The following is a 27,598-nucleotide window of genomic DNA, read 5'->3' as shown; positions in this document are numbered from 1 at the left end:
AATGCCACTTTGTGGAATGAAATTTAGGAGAGGGTTCTTTAATATGGCATAGTTCCAAGGTTGTAGGAGTTGGGCACCTATTTTTACCTTCAAGCCCTAGACTAAACATAGTCTTATGTCTAGTCTAGTTTTGAAGGAAAATGAAGGATTAGACTCCCAAGTTGATTGATTTAACCCAAGTGAAGGGTGTAGAAGGAAAAATTAAAGGTGTAGAAGAGATAAAAGGGGTTGAACCAAGTTTATGAACCCATTTATTTATGTTTTCCTTGTAACCCATCCTAAACTGGCCATTTAGGACAGTGACACAAAGTGGGCATAACTTGATGCTGAAGTAGAGTTTGTGATCGATCTTTTGGAATCTCTTAGGAGTGGTTGAAGAGTGTTCAGTGCTCTAAAAAAATTGGATGCTCCTTTTTATGTTTTGGGAGTTTGACCATTGAAACTAGGAATTGTCCTAATAAGAAGTGTTGGTAACAGTTTTTGCAATTTGATTGTTGAGTGTGAGAAACTTCAAAGTTGGGGTTTTCTTATTGGTTTGAATCTATAAAAAACCATTTAAATCAAAAAAGTTGAGTGTTGGAACCATTTAAGAAGTATTTTTCATTTTAAGCCTATTGGTGATAAGGAGTCCTGAAGTGTTGTGGTTGGTCCAAGTTGTTTGAGCACCCTAGGTTTGAGGGTTGGGCTTGTGAAGTGGAGTCCACTTAGAGGTAGAGCCTACCTATGTTAGAGGTCTAGTGGATTAGTCATTAACCTTGGAAGAAGGTCTAGTTTCTATTTGGAGGTTGAAAGCAAGTTAAGGTGTTGATTGGAGTTTGGAAGGGCAGTTTGGTGCTTTTGTTGTATACTCTGCATCACCTAGGTTTGAGGGTTGGGCATGTAGAGTGGAGTTGACTTGCAGGGTAGAATATGGTGGATCAAAGGTCCAAATACAAACTCAATCAAATGCACAATTGAATCTAGTGACCAAAAGTGCCTTCAAAAAGTGAAATGGTAAATTATCCACCAACAAGTCTTATGATGTGACAGGTATGTTAAGAAATCTAAGAAGTTTGCAATACCTGTGCATGTTCATATATTTTTAAAGTGAAGCCCAACTCCCAAATTCTACTAATAAGTGCATGCACATGATCTCCATGCATTCTGCATTTTAGGATAAATAAGTCAAATGCATACTCAAGTTTAGTTTAAAACCAAAAATAGTATTTTGGAGTTTACATACCAAAGGTTCATCATTTGAACTCCTTGCACATATATCTAATGATATCCCTATTTGATCCTAATCTATTATAGTTTTTACTTCCTTAGCTCCCTTAGATTTCTTCCACTTCCATTTGTAGGTGTGTTCGCAGATGCAACTTGTTTACTCTTTTTGCTTTGTCCTCCTTTAGTTACAAACCAATATTACAATCACATTAAATGTTGGAGCAAAATCAAGAAATACAGTAAAAGTTGTTAACATAGGAACCATTTTATGGAAAAGTAAATTGATTGTCTGTATACTATATATGATTAACACACAATGGTACTTGAACAAAAATCACTAATAAACATTGAGGATGTGAATTGATAATACCATTTTGCAGATGATTTTGGTGTCTCACCCTTTATCAATGGTGCTTCGACTTTATTAGCCCTCTTCTTTGGTGACCTGTAAATGAAGAATTAGCATAGTTTATGTAGAGAGTGAATGATATAGTTTTTTCAATTATAAGTAGAGTTGGCACCTTAAGTGATGTAGAGGTTAGTGGTCAATCAATGATTTGATGTAGAAACAACTAACTATCCCTTTTCTTTGAAACAATGCCCTTATATCTTCCTCAAGTGTAACTAAAACAATAACCCAACCCACTCAATCTTTAATAAGAGGATAATCATTCAAAAGGCTTAATCCACTGAACTCTACACCTTTGGATCCACAAGACTAACTCCACTTCCAAACTTCTTCAAGCGAGCAAGTTATCCAAGTTGCCAAGAACACCTACAAATTCTATATGACTCAAAATAACTCCAAATATGAAAAGGCCTTAACCAAGGGTTAAATAAGAGTTTTATGAGTTATATAATGTGTATTCAGTTGGATTTAACCATCCACTTGGCTAGACCCAACTCCCAATGCCTAATTCTTCCAAGGTGTCTTAAGAGACCTAATTGACAAAATAGTAGCCCTCCAGCAGCACAAAAGTCATCATGGGGCATTCCAAAAGGATCTTGCACTACACAACCTTCCTAAAGGATTCATGAGCAAGACAATATAAGGTTTTAGGATGTTCAGAATAATTTCACGATGTTATAAGCTGATGCAGAGGTTAGGGTATGTTAAGCACAATGTTGGTTTCAATCCAAAAGGACCTTAGGAACTAATTGGCATTTCAAATACCCTTTATGGAATTTTTTAACTCCCCAAAAGGATAAGTGTTGACACCAATTACAAGCCTTCCAAAACTGGACTGTTCTATAGGCCTAATTCCTTCAATTAGGTCACCTTAATGAAGGAAGTACCAAAAATCCAATGGGAAAGACCAATCCAAAGAATCAAACAGTTAGATAATGACAAGGGAAGGCAGATTCTAGAGTTTCACTTATTGGCACAAACCCCAAGGCATGCAAATCCACAAGTTTCATAATGCAGCAGAATTGTCACATGGTAATGCCAACTCTTTAATGCAAATTCCATACAGCCACCATCATCTCCAGCCTAGAAACCACCAAAATCATAAATTACATATGACAACCTCCCATTCCACCAAAAATCAAAATTTTCCAATAGTAGAAATTGGAGAAATCAACATTTTTGTTCAAAACCCTAGGTAGTGAGGGTTTGAAAGCAACTTTCACAAAAAACCTTATATCTTGCACCTCCCAATGTTTCAAGAGCTCAGAGTAGGCTCATTTGAAATGTGATTTAGCAACCTTCAATAAAAACTAATTCTCCAGGCCCCCTGATCTGTAAAATTCATACAATGTACGAAAAAATAGTATTTTTACAGGAAAATGATGGTTTTTTTAATTGATTTCAAAGAAAAAGTACATCTATATCTTCCACCTACCTGTAAGGGCTTATGAAGACCTTCCTCCAACTGGTCCAACTGATTTTCAAAGGTTTTAACATTTGGAGGGAAACATTACAAACAATAATCCTTATAATATGCATAAATGTTGCATTCTTGTTCTAGTTATGTAACTTATTTTGTTTTTATGACTTCATTATGACCTCTAAAGATACTAACATATCCTAAGACTCCTAATAAGATGTTAAGAGATTACTAGACCCCTATGACCTCATGAATCAACTGGTTCATAGAAATACCAAAGTTGTCAAGGGTTCACACAATAGGGTCAAATTGCAAGAAATAAGCAAAAATGCTAAAATCGAACTTGAAAAAGGCATAGAAGACCTTAGAACCATTTGTTTTGATAGGAGAAGACCTTATGACAAATTAGTAGCCCTCCAACAGCACAAAAGTCATCATGGGGCATTCCACAAGGATCCTACACTACACCACCTTCGTAAAGAATTCATGAGCAAGACAATAAGGTTTTAGGATTTTAGGAATAATTTCATGATGTTATAAGGCCATTTGTAAAGGCTTGAGGCTCATTTGGTAATTCTATAAACCATGAGTCCCCAAGGCCTATAGGGCATTAAGTAATTAGGTAATAGGTGGAAACACTTAGATGAGGTTAATAAGGGTCTTAGAATAGTAACTTGGTTGACTTGGCTAATGAAAGATAGAATATGAAACTAAATGCTTTAACCTTCAATGACTTGGGTAATGAAAGATAGCTAATTGCTTCATTTTCTTGACATTGAAGTATATAAAATCTCAAATCTTATATGCAGAATTGTTTCCAATCAGTAAAAATAAAATCAACATCTGGTTGAAGAGATGCATCGACATGCACAATAACTGCATGTCAAATACCATGCTACTTAAAAAAAAATATTTCAATTATTAAACCTCATACAATTAGGTAATTACAAATTCAATTTCAAACCATTTCATATAGCTATAGTTTAGCAATCCTTTAAGAAAAAGGGTGCAAAGTTGGAGAAATAAAATGTTGAAACTACCCTTAACTTTCCTGCTTCTATTGTTGAGCATTTTCACTAAGGGGACAAGGTTGAAAATTTTATATTTTTATGTCTATCAGAGAAAATTCCACTAGTAATTTAATTGCTAGGTTAGATATTAGCAAGTGTTATAGATTTCTTAAACTTAAACTACCAACTTTTACTTTTAGTGTTATTTCTTGGGATAAATTTTTTAATGGAATCAATACATTGGATATATATTACACTCTATCCCTGATAGACCAATGTAGATAACATATGATATGAAAATAGTCAACTATTTCTTTTACTACATCTATCCTTCACATAGTCACTTCATTAGATTTAGTCAAAATAAATTTTTTCAAAACTATCTTCCTAGAAGAAATTTATACTATTTTTTTAATTTTACATTGAACATTCTCAATAGACCTCATCAATGTTTTAGGCCTATAACAATTTAGTTTGGTCCCAGACCAACCACATTGTTGTTGGAAAATTTGATCCAAGAATCATGGTAAAACATCTATCATTTTCCCTTAACACTGAAATTTCATATAATATGGAAATAGTTTAGCCCTTTTAGAGCCTAATGCAGATGACAGTAGTAATTTACTACAACAATTATAAGAAGCTTAATCTAATTGTTGAATGGATTTCTCATAAATCATTATAGCAAGTAAAGACACCAAATGTTGAAAAAAAAATAATGAACCTTTTGAACACCATTGCACTCTCTCAATAGTTTTTACCTCCTCTTATACCCAAGCAAGAGAGACTATTGCTATAATAGATTCTAAAACAAAACCCACTAAAATCATCCATTTTTCAAACTTTGATGTTGGCCATAGGGTGATGCGGAATGCATAATCTTTGTTTCACTGAGAGATGTGCAAAATAATGACTTTGATTAAGTTTTAAAACATTCAAAAGGAATTGGAAATTGCTGCTAGGTTAAAAGTTAACAAATGCTCTAGCTAAAACAACAAGCAATCATGGGCAATTAAAAGAAACATTAAGTACATAATAATAATAATACTAATAAGAAGGAATTATTTAATTAATGCAAGGGCATTAAAAGAGCACACGTTTAGAGTGTGACAAAAGTTAAGGAACAGACTGCGGTCACATGGAAGGTAAAGAGGCGCTTAAAAGAGGGTACTTACGAGGTGGCAATATATATATTTATAAGGTTGTGGTGAAGTATATAAAGGTCCCACGTGGCTAACTTCCCTTGATTGTTTCAATTGTTTTTATTTTACTTCCTGTTCGATTACTTTTATTTTTCCATCTCTTTCATAGAAATAATAATAATAGTTGGCACGAGTAGATTTGTACTATGCATTATCTTTAGTGCTGAGATTGAGATCATTGTTAGAGGAATGAAGATAACTCGGAGAAAAAGAGGCATCATTTCTAGATTCTCTTACTTGTTTTAAAATATACTAACTATATTACGTATTGGTCAACTCTAGAAAGAAACTGATTTGAAAAGAATTATTTTCTATAACACTACATCAATAATTTAAGAAAGGACACATAAAAGTGTCTTGCTTTCAAATTTGAACCCAAAACACATAAGGCAATAAAAATTGTAAGAAGGAATAGAACCAAATAAATGTAATATCCTTCTTTGTTCTTTTCAAGGCATCGAAAAGACTGATGTCCTACTTGGTTACAAGTAAAGCACTTACCAGTGAACACACTAGGCCCTCTTCCACTAGACCTTCCTCTACCATTGGATCTTCCACCCCTAAATGTCCCTCTATTAGCAGACTCACTTTCAGCATTTGAACCACTAGATTCCTCCTGATTTTTATTAAAAGATAAAAGCATGTTAGTCATAATATCATTATTGGTAACAATGTTCCAAATGCAAAGAATTATTTGTTTGAGCTTCTAGAAATGATCAAGTGGCTTACTAAACATGGCTTGATGAGTCTTGGAAACTTCTCCCATTGTATCCTTGCTTTTACTAGTTTGAAGTTTTTGGTTACATGCACACAATCATGACTTTACATCACAAAGCATTCACATTCTAACAATTTTCATGTTCTTTCATTACATTTTGATCCAAACAACAAATTCTAAACTTTCACTTATTCAAATGACTAATCTAAAAATGGGTCCTATTAAAGAATCTAATATAAATTCAAATAATGTATCTAGATTCTAAACAAATCAAAACATAAAATCTATGATTTAAACTTATCTCATCACTTACACACCATAACAATACGGTCCACCTTGTCATGTGGATAGTCTTGGGGGAGAGGTTGCAACATTGTATTTGGATCCAATTGATCACTCTTTCTCTCTCTCCCTCTTTCCCTATTTAGTCTAATGAGCCAACTGGATCTGCTCTACATTTTAATGTCTCAAGTATTGCCTCATGGTCTAACTTGCGAACTTTCCAAAAAATCTCATTATGTGATTTTTCACCATATTTTATCAAGTGGACATTTGATGTGACAACAAGGTTTGAATAATGAAGAATCTTCCTCTCTATTTTCCAATCCTCGAATAACCACAAGTTAGGGTTCTTCATAGAATATCATCTAAGGCATGTGTCGATTACAACCACTACACCAACATGGTAATCTAAACCTTCATCATCTATAACCGAGTGATACAATTTTTGTTTGGCTTTGACACAATGACACAAATAATAATATGTTCCTTCTTCATTTTCTTTAGGTGCAATAATAGCAAAAACATGGCCTACAGTGACAAATGTACAAAATGTGGCTATTAATTCAGAAAATACTTAGGTAAAATTTATTAAATTACATATTGAAATTACAAAGATATATAAATATATATATATATTACTGGGTTGCACTAGATTAGACAAGCGGTCAAAGTCAATAGATGAATCCATCTGTACCATTTTCAGTGCTTGTGGGGGATGATAGGTGTCAATTGGGTCCAAAACCTATATATCCCATTTGTCCACCCATTCAGTCCACTCATAGTCATCCTAATTTTCCTCTGCACATGATGGACAATAGCATACCATTTTTCGTGTGTGGATACTCCATGAACCTGCATCAGAGCTTTTAAAAGAGTGCAACTCACTGAATCCTATTAGTGTGCAACAATCCTAATATGGTGCAATGTTAGTATTATCTATCAACCAAAAAAATCTACCAACCATAGACTCACCTTCCTTGCCTAGACCCATTGTAGTGTTACACTACTAGATGATAGATTTTGCATCTATCAATATTGCTCCATCTTTGTACTTTAGTTCTTCATGAGCTAAGGCTCTTTTGATGCATGTGCCTACATCATCATGCTCTCCCTTTCCATGAGCAACCTCTATGAAATTCCACATATATTGAATTCTACACAACCTGTGCATCTGCTCAACCAATAGAATATACATGCATTCTTGAATTGAGATGTGTAATTGTTTGACCAAATAATGTGTTGATAATATGTGATGCCCCTATTAGCTAGATCTCCATAAAATAGTTGAAAATAACCCTGTACAAACTCTGTAGAATGTGATTGATCATCGCTAATGTAAAAATGGTACTCCCTCAAAATCTTCCTGTCATCCTCTGTACTTGTAGGTGAATGCATGAATGTTATGTGAACAAATATGGAAACCTATTGAGAAGTATAATACTTTGCTTGCACCTCATTTTGTGGTTGTAGTGTGTAGTTCTTTGCGAAGTCTACAACCAAAATAATGGTATCCAATGGAAACGTATCCTTGCACAACTTGAATTGCAAATCCAACCATCGAGCTCTCTGTGTATGCCTTGCATACTCGTAAATAATCTTTTCATGAAAAATCTTCATGAACTCATACACTGGAATCTTTTCAATGAATAAATCACATCTTTTTCCCTATTTCCCATTTTTAGAGCATGTCACTATCTTAAATTTTTCATAATCTACTATTTCATTTTCAATTGCATGTGTACTATCCATATGTTGACAAGTTGATAAAAGTTGCAAAGAACCACAAAATAAGCATGTACCATCCAAGCATGATGTCTTGTAAAATTGTTGGCCATCCCCTATTTCACATAAAATGTTGGATATGAATTCCCTTGAAGATCTTGGTGGCTCATTCATGTTACAATCTTGCAAAACAAACTTAGAATGCAAAAACATACATATATGCCTAAAATCATCAAAATGGTTAGAAAGTTCAATATGTATCCTACAAAAACAAGTTGTGCATGTGTGATTTATCTTGACATAAAAAGGTTTACCCATCTCAAAAAATCTTTGACTTTTTTGAATATGAGGATACATACCAATAAATTTTGCAAAAAATTGTGTTTGAGTTGAGTCCAAAAAATGTTTCGCACGTGGGTCATGATTTTGGCTACCAATCCTCCTTACAACATCTCTTTGATTAGGGGAAACATGTGTGTTATTTTTTCTAAAATATTTGATCAATGATTTCAAAGCTTTACTAATTTTTTTATCCTTTCACGGTAGTCTACCGCTAAATATCCATAACTCATTTTTTGTTGGATCTTCCAATCTCTCATGCCTTAGCATGGCTCTCCTTAGAGTACCTTTACCAATTTTTAATGTTTTGCTTGTCTTTCTCATGAGTCGAGATTTCTTCATTTGGCTACTTACTATTTTCGATGTAAGTACTCATCTTGTGATATTACTATCTTTGGTGTGTGATTTAGAACCCACTTTGTCATAAGCACTCGTTATATTCTTTACAATGCTTTTTTCATTTGAATTGTCCATTGTTCTTAGCCCAAGAATCTTCATGATAGGCCTAAATTTCAAATTCCTCATCATTTCAACAAATAATTAGCATTGACCTGTAATATTTAATTCTTCAAAAAATAATCTCCACATACGATTAACTTTTCTTTGACAAGTACGCTTTCTAATATTGTCAGGTATTGATTTCAAAATGTTAGTATCAATATCAATCAAATATTTTGGTCTTCTAAAATGAATTCTAGAAAGTATTATAATCTCTTCCATTCCCTCAACATTTTGAACATCAACATAAGGTTAAGTGTATTGCGTACCATGAACCGAAGATGATGTGCCTTGGCAATAAGATGCAAAAGATGGAATATCACCTACTTGATGTGTTGATGTTGTGTCTTCAACATGACATCATGGAGTGTGTACATCGTCGGATCTACAAATTAGTGTCTCTTCCACATGAGAGGATAATATGACTCCAACATTGGAAGATGGTGTAGCCTCACAATTCAATTGTCTTCTTGAGCATAACAGTCTCATTCATTCCCTTTGTCTTTCCAATTCTTCCTCTTTGTTTCTTTATATCGATGATTCTTGATCCTCTTCGAAAATCAATTCTTCATTATTGATTTAAAATTTTCTTTGTTCATGTAGTAGTTTCATTTTATCTCCTTTTCTTTCCAAATCTCTCTCCCTATCTTCATTTTTTTGAGTTTTTGTTTTTTTCCTTGGCATGATGATGATCTCTACATGTCAAATTATTCAAATATCTGAATTACTTACAATGTGTAAATTACAAATCATTCAAATACATATAAAAATTATAATTATTTGAAAGAATGCACAATATATATCAAACTTGTCAAATTTCTAACCATTTTGAAATAACATTTCATTCAAACATACAAATTTCAAAAAATTCACTATATATTGAACAACATGTCAAATTATAATCAAATATGTATCTATATATCAACAAACAATATTTAAAAAGGATTGCACTAATGTTTTCTATATAAAGAATATTTATAAAGTCTTCAAATTGCATATCTAATGATTGAATTTGGTGTTTGCTTGCTTCAAAAAGTCTTCAAATAGTGTTTGCTATGTTGAAACCCATGTTTTCTGTTGGAACAACAAAATGCACAATAGACCAAAAGTAGAGAATGGATGAAATGAGAACCAAACTTGCTTTTTTACTATTTTTGGGTGATTTGACATAGTGCGTATGCATTATGTCAAAACACATCTCTCCCTATCCCACCATCCCCCATCCCCTACTCTCTCTCTCCTCTCCCATCCCCTAATCTCTCTCAGTCTCTCTCCTCTTCCATCCCCTACTCTCTCTCACTCTCCCTCTCCTACTCCCTCTCCCATCACCTACTCTCTCTCCCATCCCCTACTCTCTCACTCTCTCTCCTCTCCCATCCCCCTCTCTCGGGCTGCTCTCTCTCCCATCCCCTACTCTCTCTTTCTCTCTCTCTCCCCTCTCATATCCCATGCTCTCTCTCTCTCTCTCTCTCTCTCTCTCTCTCTCTCTCTCTCTCTCTCTCTCTCTCTCTCACCACCTACTCTCTCTCTCCCTCTCCCACTGCCTACTCTCACTCGCCCTCTCTCCTCTCCCATCCCCTACTCTCTAGATCTCTCACACACACTCCCATCCCCCTCTCTCTCCCCCTCTCCCACTCCCTCTCCCACTACCTACTATCTCTCTCTCACACTCTCTCTCCCTCTCTACTCTCTCTCTCCCATCCCATTCTCTCTCTGCCACTTCCTACTCTCTCTCACACTCTCTCCCATCCCCTCCTCTCTCTCTTACACACACTCCCATCCCCCCTCTCCCACTCCCTCTCCCACCACCTAGTCTCTCTCTCTACTCTCTCTCTCCCCTCTCCCACCACTTACTCTCTCACTCTCACTCTCACTCTCACTCTCTCCCTCTCTACTCTCTCTCTCTGCTACCCCCTACTCTCTCTCACATTTTCACACTCTCTCCCATCCCCTACTCTCTCTCTCTCTCTCTTACACACATTTCCATCCCCCCTCTCTCTCCCTCTCCCACTCCCTCTCCCATCACCTACTCTCTCAATCTCCCATCCCCTACTCTCTCTCAAGCTACTCTCTCTCCCCCCTCTCCCATTCCCTATTCTCTCTCTTTCACACACATGCACTCCCATACTCCTCTCTCTCGCTCGCCCTCTCCCACTCCGTCTCCCACCACCTACTCTCTCTCTCCCCCATCCCCTACTCTCAATCTCTCTCTCTCTCTCCACCCATCCCCTACTCTCAATCTCTCTCTCTCCCACTTTTTACTCTCTCTGCCACCCCTACTCTCTCTCACACTTCCTCTCTCTCCCATCCCCTACTCTCTCTCTCTCTCTCTATCTCTCCCTACTCTCTCTCCCCTCTCCCATCCCCTACTCTCTCTCTCTCACTCTCCCTCTCCCATTGCCTACTCTCTCTCCCTCTCCCACAACCTACTCTCTCTCACCATCTCTCCTCTCCCATCCCCTACTCTCTAGATCTCTCTCACACACACTCCCATCCCCCCTCTCTCTCTCTCCCTCTCCCACTCCCTCTCCCACTGCCTACTATCTCTCTCTCTCACTCTCTCTCCCTCTCTACTCTCTCTCTCCCATCCCCTACTCTCACTCTCTCTCCCATCCCATTCTCTCTCTCTGCGACCTCCTACTCTCTCTCACACTCTCCCATCCCCTACTCTCTCTCTTACACACACTCCAACCCCCCTCTCTCTCCCTCTCCCACCACCTAGTCTCTCTCTCTCTACTCTCTCTCTCTCTCACTATCACTCTCTCTCACTCTCTTCCTATCTACTCTCTCTCTGCCACCCCCTACTCTCTCACATTTTCACACTCTCTCCCATCCCCTTCTCTCTCTCTCTCTCTCTCTCTCTCTCTCCCTCTCTCTCTCCCTCTCTCCCTCTCCCTCTCCCTCTCCCTCTCACTCTCCCTCTCCCTCTCCCACTCCCTCTCCCATCCCTACTCTCTCTCTCCCATCCCCTACTCTCTCTATCCCCCCTCCCATTCGCTACTCTCTCTCTCTTTCAAACAGATGCACTCCCATTCCCCTCTCTCTCGCTCTCCCTCTCCCACTCCATCTCCCACTACCTACTCTCTCTCTCCCCCATCCCCTACTCTCAATCTCTCTCTCCCCATCCTGTACTCTATCTCTCTCCCCATCCCCTACTCTCAATCTCTCTCTCCCACCATGTACTCTCTTTGCCACCCCTACTCTCTCAAACTTCCTCTCTCTCCCATCCCCTACTCTCTCTCTCACACACATTCCCATTCCCCCCCTCTCTCCCCCTCTCCCACTCCCTCTCCCACCACCTACTCTCTCTTTTCCATCCCCTACTCTGTCTCTCTTACACACACTCTCATTCCCCCTCTCTCCCACCACCTACTCTCTCTCTCTCTCTCACTCTCTCCCTCTCTACTCTCTCTCCCATCTCTTACTCTCACTCTCTCTCTACCACCCCTACTCTCTCTCACACTCTCACACTCTCTCCCATCCCCTACTCTCTCTCTTACACACAGTCCCATCCCCCCTCTCTCCCCCTCTCCCACTCCCTCTCCCACTACCTACTCTCTTTCTCTCCCATCCCCTACTCTCTCTCTATCTCTCTATCCCCTCTCCCATTTCCTACTCTCTTTCTTTCACACACACACCCATCCCCCCTCTCTCTCCTCTCCCATCCCCTACTCTGTCTCTCACTTGCTCTCCCTCTCCCACTGCCTACTCTCTCTCTCACTCTCACTCTCACTCTCTCCCTCTCCACTCTCTCTCTACCACCCCCTACTCTTTCTCACATTTTCACACTCTCTCCAATCCCCTACTCTCTCTCTCTCTCTCTTACACACATTTCCATCTCCCCTCTCTCCCTCTCCCACTCCCTCTCCCATCGCCTACTCTCTCTCTCCCATCCCCTACTCTCTCTCTCCCCCCTCTCCCATTCCCTACTCTCTCTTTCACATGCATGCACTTCCATCCTCCTCTCTCCCTCTCCCACTCTATCTCCCACCGCCTACTCTCTCTCTCCCCCATCCCCTACTCTCAATCTCTCCCCCATCATGTACTCTCTCTCTCTCTCTCTCTCTCTCTCTCTCTCTCTCTCTCTCTCTCTCTCTCTCTCACACACACACACACACACACACACACACACACACATTCCCATTCCCCCCCTCTCTCTCCATCTCCCACTCCCTCCTCTCTCTCTCTCTCTCTCCCCTCTCCCATCTCTCTCTCTCTCTCTCTCTCTCTCTCTCTCTCTTTCACACACACCACACACTCTCATACCCCCCCTCTCTCTCTTCTCTCATCCCCTATTCTCTAGATCTCTCACACACATTCCTGTCCCCCCTCTCTCCCTCTCCCACTCCCTCTTCCACCGCCTACTATCTGTATTGCCCCGCCAAGAGATCCAAAGAATTAACTTAAAGTTTCACTAAGTTTGGTAGCATTTTTTAAAAACATGAAATTAAATCCATCTACATCATTCGCATGATAGTGGAAGCAATAGCAACAATTAAAATGAAAGTAAACATAACATACATACATAACAGGTTACATTCTTCATGGATTCCTTAACGTTGAATCACATCTAATTTATCTATTCATCTAACATCACATCCTTATGAAATAATAATGATAAGTCGAATGTTCATAAATTACATTTTCGATTGCTCAATCATCCACTGTACATGCCACAGGGTATGAAAGGCTTAAAAGAATATACATAAGTGAAATTAAGTACATCATCATCCTAATTTTAATCCATGATGTAATAACATAAATGAAACCACAAACCATACATGATACATCATCATAACCATAACTCATAAAACATAATTAACTAAGTGCATGGTTCCTCCCAACAGTAAATAGCATCATTAGACCATCGTGGGCCCTAGCCATCCCTCCGTGCGTAACATCCCAAATCACCAAAGAGATCATCTGTATTAACATAGTAGGAATGTCACTCCTAAAACATCCTACATCATATGTAGAAAGAAATCTAACATGCTACAACATATGCATAAAGAAATCTAACATGTAAGAATAAAGCACAAGATAACATCATCTAACATATGCAAATCATCAATGAGAGGATGCATGTCCATCATCATAAACCATGAAGATAGATGCCAACAAAGAATGCATCAGCCACGATGTCTCAGACGGATCTCAAATGATAAGAGTGAAAAAACACTACCACCCGACCGTGTGGAACCTAAATGGTCCACTCCCACCGCACTGAGGAGATAATCTCAAGTCCCAAACAGGTTATCAAAATCACATAATGCAAATACTCTCTAAGTCTAGGAATCCTAAAAGTATACTAACTCAAAGGTTCCAATCACAAAACCGACATCTAATTCCCAGAGGCACACAATGACATGTAGGAAACCTACTCTGTAAGAGGGCAAGTGTCATTGGATATATCATGTAGAAGTTACCCTGGCAGTTAGCTTAGGACTCCATGGGTCCCTACTGATCCTTATGCGGTCACTAGTATCCTCTCATAATGACAAGGCATACTATGGAATGCAAGGTCGCAACCAAGCATTCTCTCTACTCCCATCCTACTCTGTACTAGCACTCGAGGCATGGGTGAGAACAAATTTTTTATCTTTTTAGGTTCATTTAATCTCCATTTAGTGTAAATGTTATCACTTATTAACAAAACTTACAATGAGTTACCCTGGCAACCACTTAGGGCCCAGGCCCCCATTGCAAGCCACTTCACGACACTACAAGTAGATAACCTACCCGAAGCTCATGGAATCATAAATCACCAAAATCACCACAGTCCTATACAAGCGACTAGAAAAATTCCAAAAGATAGTCCATAAAAAGAACATCAAATCTCCATGAGCACATGAAAAGCATCCATAGATAATCATGACTACAACAGTTCTCTAATGGCAACTGAAGGTATCACTGATAATCAAAAGTATCCATTGGTTCTCAATAACCAAAATATATCTCAAAATCATACTGATCGAAGACTCCAAAATGGTTGAGTCAAACATGTCACAACATGACATCATCAAGAAATAAATCAACATTTCAGCCCCATCATGGCGACTAGAAAGCAATCCAAGGATAACTGATCGATGATTCAAAAATGGTTAAGTCAAGTGTCTCAGATACATATAACTCAACTTCTCTCAAGAAGATTGTTGAACAATAACAATCAGTAAATACAAACATCTCATAGAGCATACGATCACATTACCATGGTTGGGTTTAGAAAGATCGAGATCAAATAACATCAACATGCCATCACAATCATAACCTCCGAGCCTCTGGTAGACATCCTATAATTGGTCAACACTAGTCAACCCAAAAACCAAAACAAAAGCATAGAGAAAACACAATGCAAGAACATGTTTTGGTTTGCTAAAATTACATAACTGAATTAAGTGTAGAGGTTTTCAGTTTTCTATTTGTAAGTATACTTCACGTGTATAGGATTAATCATTTGACCTACAAGTCAACCTGTTTATTCCCTCGATAACATTATCCTTCCATTAATTAAAATTACATTCTAAGAATAACTCAAGGGTAAATATTTACTCATTAAACTAATCTTCTTTGACCCTTAATTAAATTATTCTCTTCATTTGCTAAGATCAATCTTACAAATTGAATAACTCTTCCTTATCATTAATTCAACTTTTCAACATAAACAAAGGATCATTATTCGTTTAAATTATAAGAAAGTTACTAGTCTTCGAATAAGAAGATTATAACTTTATTACATAACTTAATTATTAATTAAATCTAATTAACTCCAATTAATTAATTAAATTAATAATTACATATCCATGTCAACATTCCAATTAATATAAGTTGACTAATAACTAACTATAATTTGTAAGTTAAAAGTCAACTATAATCCAATTCTCTAATATTCATATTAATAGTTCAATAATGACTTGTTATGAATTAATAACAAGTTATATTGGAAATCTTAATAAATTTATAATGATCACGTTCATCACTCTTTCAATGAATACTAATGTTTCCTTAACAAACCTGTATTGTTGATAATCATTTCAATTAAACCCATTGCTTAAATTTAATCAATTAATTAAACTAAATAACTATATTAACAACTCCATTATCATTTAAAATAATGCTCTAGAATTTCCACAAATTCATCTTATCTCTATTAAATCAATTTCACATTAATCTCAACAACTTTTCCATTAATTAATCTTAATTAAATAATATTTAATTAAGTTAATTAATAAAACATATAATTTACGGTCTACAATTATAAGTCATCACTATAACTAATGATCCCTTAATGGATTAAATTCCAAATTTACTAAGACTCATTATAATTATAAATTAATTAATTTCCTTCAATTATTAACTACTCTTAATTAAATTAGATTTAATTAAATTAGTTAATAATTTCCTATGCATTTATACTATAAATAAAACTTGATAAATATTATTAAAATATTCTAAAATATCAATATATAACTTTATCAACAATCATTATTAATAAAATGATAATTTGTAAACTTTATAACAATTTATATAACATTTAATAATTATAAATTATTAATATGTAATATTAATAAATATTATAATTAATAATTATTATTAATATATAATATTTAATAATAAAATTTATTAATATTAAATAATGAAAATTGAAATATAAAAAATGATTTCATTAAACATATATTATAAACGTTTAAAAAAAAACAAATAAACAAAACCGCTACCGTGGTACGCAGGTACCCTACGGTCGCAGGGCTTGCGGTGACAGTGGTACAAAGTACTTGCTGTCGACGTAGTACCTGCAGCACAGGTACTCTGCGTTTCGATTGTAGGCGGGGCAAGGGGTGCGGGTCCATCCGCCCCACAATTTTCAATAATAATTTTTTTAAATGCGTTTTCAAATAACACTTTTTCTAAAAACGTTTCTCCAAACGACATTTCAATATTGAATAGCGACTCATTTTTAAATATATAAAATGTTTTCACTACATTTTTAATTAAACATAAACATATATATATATATATATATATATATATATATATATAAGAACATATATATCAAATTTTACACAAGAAGGGCTTTCCATTTTGATGAATTTAGAATTTTTCCTAAAAGGTAATTGTTCTCTAATTGTACCCATTGATTCTTTCAAATAGATTTGACTATAAATTTTAACTTAGAATTCTTCATTAAAATACAAACCCTTGTCTAATCAAATCCTCGATTCTATTACAATTCGAACCCAAACCCGATTTAAAACTAATTTCTTTTCATGAATGGAAGCTAGGGTTTTCTAATTGAGTTCTCTATTGATTTCTTCACACAAGGAGAGAATCAACATGCAAATCTGAATTAAACATTCATCATAAGAATTATCCAAGCAGTCATCTAGTCGACACGATGAAGACAAGAAGAGAAAGCGTGCAAAAAGGGAATATAATCATGAGTGCACCTAGATATTGATGCTAATTCCCTTCTCCTCAGAATCCGCAGAGCAAGCTCCTTCCTTCTCCCACGTTCCTGGTCCTCCAACCACGCTCCAAATGCTCTCCCTAAGCTTCTAAGAGTGCCTCCTTATAAAGAACTCTTAGGAAGCACCTAGAATGTCTCTAGAAACAACCAAAAGGTGTTGGCAACTAAGCATGAGCTTTTTCCAACCTTCTAGATAAGTCATAAGGTTATAGACACCATGTGCTTAATTTGTGCGCTAACCCCTGTGTTGTTGACAACACATGCATAATTAGAGTGCAACCTCCTGTGTTGTCTACATGACAACTCCCGAGAATTCGCAAACTCCTAAATATTAAAATAATGCACATTAATTAATTTAATATTCACTTTACTCTTTTTAATTTAATTTATTAATTTTTAAATCTTATGCACTCACTTTAATAACTCCACTTGTTTTATCTTAATATATTTATATTTTAATCACATGCACACATCATGCAATCTATAATCTTTTAATAATTTTAATATCTTTTCCACTTTTAAATTCATTTTTGAAACTTAATTACTAAAATATTTATTAACTTAAATAAATATTATCACATTCCAACTTTAAAATTATAACTTTTATCTTCAAGTTTAATTATTTTATTTAATTAATTTTTTAATTAATTAAATAAAATAAATATTAAAATACCATATTAATTTTTCATTAAATTAAACCATTAATTAAATCTTTTAATTAGGCTTAATTAATAGAAAATACACCAAAGACTCATAAAATAAAATACGAAAAACCCACTATAGCAAAAATACATACAAAATCAAACCAAGGGTTAATATCACAAATTACATCATCCGACGCATTCAGAGGGTACTCAACTCAGATACTTGTCCTAATTTTCCAATTAGAACAAATGGCTTAAAGGGTTGGGATTTGGACTTGAGAATTTATCTCCCCTCTCTTACCATTGAGATAATGCGATAGGGTACGCTCATCCTGGCAATTCAGAGAAGTCGATACCCGGTACCTGCAACCTGCATAAAAACCATGCATGTACATACTATATATATATATATATATATATATATATATATATATATATATATATATATATATATATATATATATATATATATATATATATATATATATATATATATATATATATATATATATATATATATATATATGCTAAGCTAAATAGGAAATGGTAGGAAGTGGTGCATCGTGTAGATCCCGACTAGCAGGTGACTACGACTCCCTTCCTCAACCACATCAAAAATGCCATACAGAAAGAAAACAAGCACACACACCATACACATGCAAGTATGGGGTAAGTATCCATAAGAAAACACATACGATAATAAATCATCTATCTAATCATCATCAATAACTGAAATCACTTGAATAATCATCATGCATACATGAACTATAAAGTACCAAGTAATCTCATCATATAATAAACTAAATCTAAAACAATATCTGATAATCTCAACATAATGTTGCTAACCATCAACATAAAACTAGCCCTAAAAGAGTTCGACAATGATAACAAAAATGCAACCTAGGGGCAGGCACTACACTATCTCTCTCTCACTCTCTCCCTCTCTACTCTCTCTCCCTTATCCCCTGTGCTCTCTCTCTCTCTCTCTCTCTCTCTCTCTCTCTCTCTCTCTCTCTCTCTCTCTCTCTCTCTCTCTCTCTCTCTCTCTCCCATCCACTACATTCTCTCTCTGCCACCCCTACTCTTTCTCTCTCTCAAACACAATCATATCCTCCTCTCTCTCTCTCCCTCTCTCCCTATCTTGCTACCTCTCCCACTACCTAATCTCTCTCTACCATCTCGTACTCTCTTTGCCACCCCTACTCACTCTCTCACACTTCCTCTCTCTCCCATCCCCTACTCTTAATCTCTCTCCCCCATCTTGTACTCTCTCTTTGCCACCCCTACTCTCTCTCACACTTCCTCTTTCTCCCATCCCATACTCTCTCTGCCACCCCTACTCTCTCTTACTTCCTCTCTCTCCCCTTTCCCATCCCCTACTCTCTCTCTCTCTCTCTCTCTCTCTCTCTCTCTCTCTCACACACACACACACACACACACACACACACACACACACACACACACACACACATAGCCATCCCTCCCCTTTCTCTTACTCTTTCTTTGCATGTCTTCTTCCTTCTCTATGGACTAATTAGGTCTCAATAGTGCATGCACACTATAGCGCTCACGCGCTATTCAGACTCAAATTCAAAAACTTTAAATAGTGTGTGTGCACACGCGCTATAGTGCATATGCGCTATTCAAAGCTTTGCATTAAAACCAAGCCTAGCCTTGGAGATCCAACCCAGAGGTTTGGAGTTTATAAATAGGTTTGAGACGTGTTTTGTTGCAAACATACAGAAAATGATAGATTTTTCTTGTGTACCCTCCTTCAGGATTCCTCGTGGTTGGGCATCGATAAGATCAGGTTACATGACATTGTAGGTCTCTATGTTAGCTATATAGCCATATAATTTATTTTTAATTTGAACCATTTCAAGCCTTTCATCTATAATTTCTTTTGAATGTATGTCCATTTTTTGTCAAAAACCACCATGTACTAATTGGGCTATAGATTTTAGCTCGTTCATCGAATTTTGCAACAACTTAGTTTTTTAGAAACTAGACTCCATTCTACACACTTTGAAAAAAAAGGTTTTGATTCTAGATTAGTTTTCAATTATTTCTAGGGGGAACACACAAATATTTCACATTTTTGGGACATGTCTAGTTTAAAAATTCATTAAAAAAAAATACACATTATAAAATTAGCCAAAAAATCCAGGATAAACTACATAGTGTTAAGTAACTTTTGACTAGAGCAATGAAAGAATTTCAAAAAAAAAGTTAAAATTTTAGGGGGGCCACACTTTGTACCGTGTTATGTTTTTTTGGAATAAACAGTACCACTTTTTGTGGCCCCCTTTTTTGAGGACCTAAAACTTAACCATTTTGAAAAAAAATTAGTAGTTTAGAAACTAGATTCAAAGGACTACGACTTTTGTTTTTGTCATATCTTAAAATTTTGAGCGTAACTCTCTTCAAATTCTTGTTGAAGTTCAAAAATTATTGATTTCAGGAAAAAGGTGTCCACTTATACCCCCCTTTTGGCACCACAACTCGGTGCACTTACCCTATTTTTGTTTTCATTTACAGAGGAAACCCTAGCACGTTTTGCTCTAATTTGATTATTTTTCATTGTTGTTCGAAGTGTGAAATTTAGTGCCCTAGGGTTTTAATTTTATCCCACATTGCAAAAATCTTCATAAAATTAGAGTTTAGGTCCTAACCCTAGGTTTTATAGTTGAGTGGGATTTCATTTTGTCTTTTACATTATCTTCTATAATGTTATGACTAAAGGATTAGCGGTAGATCGTGATGTGGTATTTTCATTGTCCCGATCTTAAGATAAGTGTTGTATCATAGTATCATGGATGAGAAAGTTAGTATTCCCAATCTTACGATTTCCTTTGTATTGTATGATCGTATGACAGTTTAAATTGTTTTATTTTTTCCCTCTACGAAGTTATGACAAAGAAGGCAATCATGGCATTGGGGACAATGAAAGAATTTGTTACGATGTTACAAAGCAGTGGATATCTTAAGATCGTAAAGGAAATATTTGGTTGTTGCGATGCTATGGGATATTTATCATCGTAAGATTGTAAGGAGATTGAAGACAAGAAAAAGTGATGGTGTGTTGTCAGACAGGTGTCCAGTTCTGATTGGTCAGATTGTGATACGAATACCATATATATGCTTAGTTGGATCAGTGGGACTAGAAAAGATTTTTATATTAAGTTTGAATGGCATTAGGCGGTCTGCGATCTTACGATATATAGTACATCATAACATCTCAGGGTGATAAATGATGTGCTCCAATGTTACAAAATCATCTTCTAAACCTCTAAAAAAAACCCATAGAGTTTCCCATTCAACTGAGAATGTCGCCCTGCAATAATCTTACCAAAATATCTCTAAGTAGAATCCATTTCAAAATTTTGACATTATTGAAGGAAAATGGATCAAAGTTGCATTCCTATTTTATGACTTTTAAATGGTGACCTTTCAAAAAAAATTGGATCTCTAGGGAATAATTTATTTCATAGTTCTAAAGATGAACAATCTTGGCAAAAAGAATCATTTTTAAGATAAGAGATTCTTAACTGGTTGCCATATGAGGTTTCAAGCCAATCCCACACTAAGATTCCAGTTGGATCTTCGCAGCTCCATTTGGCAAAAAGCCCATTCATTTGACAATAACCCAAAGGCCATTAGTATAAATATTGTTCATGATAAGGGTTTGGGGTTTCTGAGTAGGTGAAATTTTTGAAGCCCTAAGGGGATTTGATCAAATTTCCCTACCAATGTCATTGAATTTTTACCCCTATTAAGAATATTTGGATCAGGATGAACCGAGTGAGAACCCTTACTCCATCTGGAGGGCGCAAAGGAACAACATTTGCCCTTGATGATATACAGGAAGAACTAACAAGAATAACCCATATTCAACCATTCTTTGAACAAGCATTAGGGTTTCTAGAACCACCATTTTGTACATCTTCCTTCACCACTCTTCTATTTATAGCATTGTGAACCATTGGGGCACTGTTCAAAATTTTAGAATTAAAGCCTAGGGCACCTTTCCTCTTCGTTGAACTCGAACGATGATCCATCAATACGGAGAAAGAATTCCTAGTTGGAATTTACTTCAGTGGCATGCTATAAAAAGGGCCAAACTAGGATGGTGAGATATAACTATCTAGAGAGTTGAAAAGGAATTGATCGAACCAACAAGAGCTCGCCAAACCCATAAGCAAAGAGCAGAGCAAGCTTGTATGTGAGTCATGATTATTTATATTATTTCTTAATCATCATGAACTTATTTTTTATTACTAATTATTTTAAAGCATTATTTTTACGAATATTCAAATTTTACATATTTTTAATTTGAATTTAGTTTTTTTTATATGAAGATTTAAACATTATATTACTAATCCTTACCCTAAATACACATCTAAAGACAATCTATAAATATTACCTTTTTTTACAGTGCTATGTTGATTATAAGCAAACAAAGGTATTAGACTAAATCACAATTATACGATATTATGAATAAATTACTATTTCATATATTGTTTCACTTACAACGATAAATTATATTTGATTTTTTACTCATGCGACTCTTATTAGGTGCTACCCCAAGTTTTAAAGATAAGAACGCCATCAATTATAAATTAGCTTCATATCATCAATCTTATCAATATTGTCAATAATAATTTATAGTATCACAAACAATCCATCTGAATAAGTTATAACTTTTTTTCTAAAGATTCACTATCTAGATCTAAGCATTCCTACTTGGTCTCTAAACTGTATCAAATTATTTGTAGAAGAGACCTTAATGATTTTTATGATATGAGTGGTCGAACAATAAATTTTTCCTAATTTTTTTTGAAAATAGTAACAAAAATACTAATTACCTACAATAAGGAAAAATTATGCTCATAAATAGATTTGATGCACTTAGTCTTCACAAATTAAAAGCTCTCAATAACATTAGCATTTCACTTTAAGTTCACACCTCAAATAACAAGAAGTATAACTTAACTCTTACACCAAATTCACTACACTAAAGAAAGGAACTATTGAGCTTCTACTCCTTAATTTATTGCTTAGTATGTAATATTTAAGGGCTGGCCACAGTTTGGATAATTGAAGATTAATTTCAAACAGGCTGTTTCATTCAAATTTGATGTTTTCTTCCTTCCGACTTTTCCCATTGAAAACGCGGGCGTGGGCAATTTTTACTTAGAACGCGGAATAAAAGTATTAAAAAACATAATGTTGAATAAATCGAGGAACTTCTAGATATCCCTCAAATTGGACATTTGTTTTAGATGCCTTTTAACTTTTAAATTATTGAAAATGGTTTGTGAAATCTACTTCGCTAGTCAAACAGTCTATTTATTGAGCCTTCAACTTGTGAACATGACTAAATGCTGACGGCTGAAACAATATATAAGCATTGCAAGGATTTTAGCCGATGTTAACTTGCTTCCTGGCAATAATTTTAGCCGATGTTTCATCTAATTTGATATGATTTAGACGTGGAAGAGATCGCAAGAATTTTTTTTCAAACTGATGTTCGTAAAAAATTATTTGACTTCGACTATTTAACAGTTCTAATTTAAGAATTAACCAATCCATTATTTTCCTTAATTGATTATAATTGTTTAGTAGGATGTGCATAATAGGGTCTTTCAATCAACAACGAAATATCGGTTTGCCAACGAATATGAAAATGTCCATCATTATTGAGCATGCCTTTCGTGAATAGGAAGAGATCTTTGGACTGCGTCATAAGCAATTCGTATCGTGAGCCAACCCAGCAGGTTACCCTGTTTCACTGACCACAGCTTTAGCTCCTCCATTGTTTATATTTCTCCCTTTTTCTGTGAGAAAATCCCTTTCATTTTTTTCCTTCACGTGCCCCAAAATGCCGGATCCTGGCTTCATCCCTGGATTTATTGGTTACGCCATTCAATTAGCGGGAAATCGCATCATTCATCGCATCAATGTTTCCGTACGGTGCAGGAAAGAGTTGAATGCCCTAAGAGATCTGCTTACAAGAAGTAATGAAATGAACTTGGAATTGCAGAAGTATCAAATGGCTCTGAATTCTGGCAAATTGAGTACATTTTCTCTTCCATCTTTGCCCTCCACGGTGAATAGCTGGTTGAAGAAATTGAGTGATCTTTTAGAGGAAGCGTCTGATTTGACCGAGTGCTGCACTGTACCCTCACACTTTCATCTCTTTTCTCGGTATTCCTTGAGCAGAAAGATCCGGAGACTCGCTGCAAAATTGAAAAAGCATGTGGAAAAGGATGTGGCCACCGTTGCTTTCCTCCACCAGCTTCACCAAGACATGGTCTACCGTCATGGATTTGAAGAGATGGGGCAGAGAATCGATTCTATTCAGCGAACTGGAACGTCTGGAGATCTTTTAACAATATCCACTTCTTCAACTGCTTCTTACACAAGGTATATTGAGGAGGCACTCATCGTGGGACAGGATTCTGCATCGACCAGACTTGAGGAGCTGATTGATTCAGAGCACCACAACAATCTGTCTCGATTCGGCATAGTAGGCAAGGGCGGGTCCGGTAAAACCCTTCTGCTGAAACAAATCTTCAACAGTAACCAGGTACAAACTCTCTTTTCTAATGACTTGATGATTTGGGTTACTGTTTCACAAAACCCCTCTTTCAATGCTATTAGAAGAGATATGGTCAAACAAATAGGTTTTAAGGTAAAAGAGGTTTTGGACAGTACAGAGGAACATCATGTCAAAACTTGGTTGAATGAAACCATGGCAAAACGCAAGTTTGGCCTGTTTTTAGATGATGTTTGGGAAATTAATGCAACCTCTTTGCTAGAGGAGTTGTGTGTTCCTCTCTTTCCACAAAAATCCAGCATTGTCATTGCCACTTCCAGAACAACTAGTGTACTCTCACGGTTGGGCGTTCCGAAATCATCACTCATCCAAATGCGAGATTTGACAGAGGATGACAGTTGGAATTTGTTTTGTTTCCACGCTTTCCCACATAGCGGAGGAATTTTGCCCAGGATCATTGACGAAGATGTTGCGAGGGGAGTCTGCAAGGAGTGCGGGGGGCTTCCATTAGCCCTCAAAGTAATCGGGCATGCAATGGCAGGCATCACTCAGCCAAGTGAGTGGGAATTCACATTGCAGAAGTTGCAAAACGATGGCACACAGTCACTTTCATGCACGCTTCCACCCAGGTTGAGATTGAGCTATGATGCTTTAGCCGATGTGGTCGGTTACGGCGTTTCCTTACAGTTGTGCTTCCTCTGCCTTGCTGCTTTCTCAGAGGACGAGGTCATCTCCATTGGAGTTGCTACAAAGTACTGGATTGGAGAAGGGTTGGCGGCCGGGACGAATCCTATCCAAATTGGAGAGAGATATGTCAAAATCTTAGCAGATAGATGCCTTATTGAACCAGTCCACAGGGATTGTGATGGAAATGTAGTGTATTTCAAGGTACATGATGTTCTGTACGATATGGCGCATCAAATTGCTGAGTATGACGAAAAATGCTTCCTTCGGGCAGGCAGAGGTTTATCTGAATTTCCGCATGACTTCTCAGATAACGGGAGAATTTCACTGTGGTACAACAATTTGACCAGCATTCCAAAGACATTCAGAGCTCCTTGTATAAGGTCCTTGGTACTTGCTCACAATCTTTCTTTGACAAAAATTCCAAAAGAGGTGTTTCAGAGCATGACCGCTCACAGAATCTTGGATTTGTCATTTACTGGAATCCGATCATGGCCAAAAAGCATAGGATGCCTGAAGCATTTAGTTTGCCTCAAGTTATCCTTGGTCCCAATCAAGAGATTGCCAAACACTATCTCCGCTCTTAAAAACCTTAAAATATTAGATCTTTATAAATCTGATATTAGAGAGCTTCCCTCCACTATCTCTAAGTTAAATTCCCTAAAACTTTTGAAAGTTAATCTATGTAAACATTTGTTGTGCATGCCTGATGGGATATCACGCCTTACCTCCCTGGAATACCTCAATATAAGTAGCTCAAATATCAGGTGGAAGAATTGTGGAAAAGATCGCCTTTCAATTAATGATTCGGGCACACTAACCCAACTCAAAAGATTGGCGCTTCAAAATAATGGCGAAACTATTAGAGAAGGAATGCTGGGAAATATGAAGGAGATGAAGTGGCTATGTTTGAGTCTCACAGATATGGAAAACCTACCTCATGACGTGAGTGCCATGTCAAAATTGAACAAACTCTGGTTAGAATGTCCTAAATTTCTTAAAATAGAATATTCCTTCTCTGAATTTCAACATCTGAGCTACATTGGTTTGAGTAACTGTCACATGCTGAAGCAACTACCGGCCTTGCACGAAGTTCAGAATCTGAGGCACTTACAGATCGTAAATTGCCCCAATATAGACAAGTTCCCAGAAGATTTCGGAAAGGAGGGAACTTTTCTGAAGCTTGAGATACTTTCACTGGTGGAGATGAAAAAGTTGGAGCAGCTGCCGATAGTGGAAGGAGGAGCGCTGCTTTCACTTAAAAAACTAACATTAATGAAGTGCGAGGCACTGCAGAGTTTACCAGAGTGTTACTTGAATTTGGAGAGTGTAGAGAAGATAAGAGTCTACGGTTGCTCCAAGGTTTTTCATGTTATGACAGCAGAAGAGAACTTTATCAAGTCAAAGACCAAGGTGCAAACAATAAGATTATCTACTGAAGAAATTCAAGCATTAGAAGAGCAGTACCATCATATGGCTAGCTGGACTGGACCTTTTTATCATGTGGAATTTGGGTGGAATGAAACATTTCACTTTTTGGATAAGTTTATGGACTCAATTTCTTTTGAGTTATAGCATTAAAAAGAATTATATTATACTAAAATAAAATTATATTGAATTCAATAGTACAAGTTGTGTATTATACAAAACAAGGACGAAAAGCGTATTAATTTAGAAATTAATTTAAATTAATTTAAATTAAAAGCTAATGTAGAAATTAATTTAAATTTTATAGTCAAAGTGTTATTATTGTATGAAACTACAAATTTGACTTTTGAAAATTTTGTTTTATTTGCAATTGCTGTCATGTCCCCAATTTTTTGGTGACAGTTCGATTTAATTAATTTAATTAATTTGGTTGTCCAAGGACGACTAATTAATTATTTTAATTAAATAAATAAATATTAAAAGATAACCTTGTATTTAATAAAGTGACTTGGAAAATATTTAATAAAGTCACTTGAGGGATAAGATCAAAAAGGTTCTAGAAGTCTCTGGAGAGGATGGAGGGAAAAGAATAAATAGGCACCCCGGGGGCTCCATTCGAATCAGGCAGTTTTTATCTCTCTTTTGATTTCAAGATTGTGATTCAATCACGGGTGCATTGTGGAACCTAGGGTTTTCGCAATTGTCACAGTTGGCCATTGAGAACGATAACTCTCAATTGGTACGCAATTTTGAGGATGTGAAATATCATTCGAATTATTGCACATTGGAGATGGTCTTTAGCCATTTCATGTTGGGCTTATTCGTGACGTTTCAGTCTTTTCATCTAAGCAAAAATTTGTGGCTTAGGGCCAAGTGGGGAGATCCTTTCATTATTGATTGATTGAAAAGCATCATTTGTCATCTATCAAATTATTGCAGATCAGGAGAATTTTGTAAGGAAGCTGGAAGTATATCTATGGTTATATTTTCCTCATACTGGATCGGATTTGCAA

General features: G+C 36.2%; 1 protein-coding gene across 1 annotated transcript; it reads left to right on the top strand.

Annotated features, from left to right (window-relative positions):
• The first annotated feature begins 23,691 nt into the window (after nt 1-23,691).
• LOC149559196 (disease resistance protein RPS5-like) lies at nt 23,692-26,788 on the top strand. Its single transcript, XM_089828376.1, has one exon. It carries the CDS (start codon nt 23,796-23,798, stop codon nt 26,730-26,732), a length of 2,937 nt encoding a protein of 978 aa, XP_089684502.1. The 5' UTR covers nt 23,692-23,795; the 3' UTR covers nt 26,733-26,788.
• Nucleotides 26,789-27,598: the final 810 nt, after the last annotated feature.

Source organism: Cupressus sempervirens, chromosome 5, assembly GCF_028749045.1.
Source record: "Cupressus sempervirens isolate cs-2001-9-10 chromosome 5, ASM2874904v1, whole genome shotgun sequence".
Classification (NCBI taxonomy): domain Eukaryota; kingdom Viridiplantae; phylum Streptophyta; class Pinopsida; order Cupressales; family Cupressaceae; genus Cupressus; species Cupressus sempervirens.
This window is presented reverse-complemented; position numbering and strand designations above follow the sequence as displayed.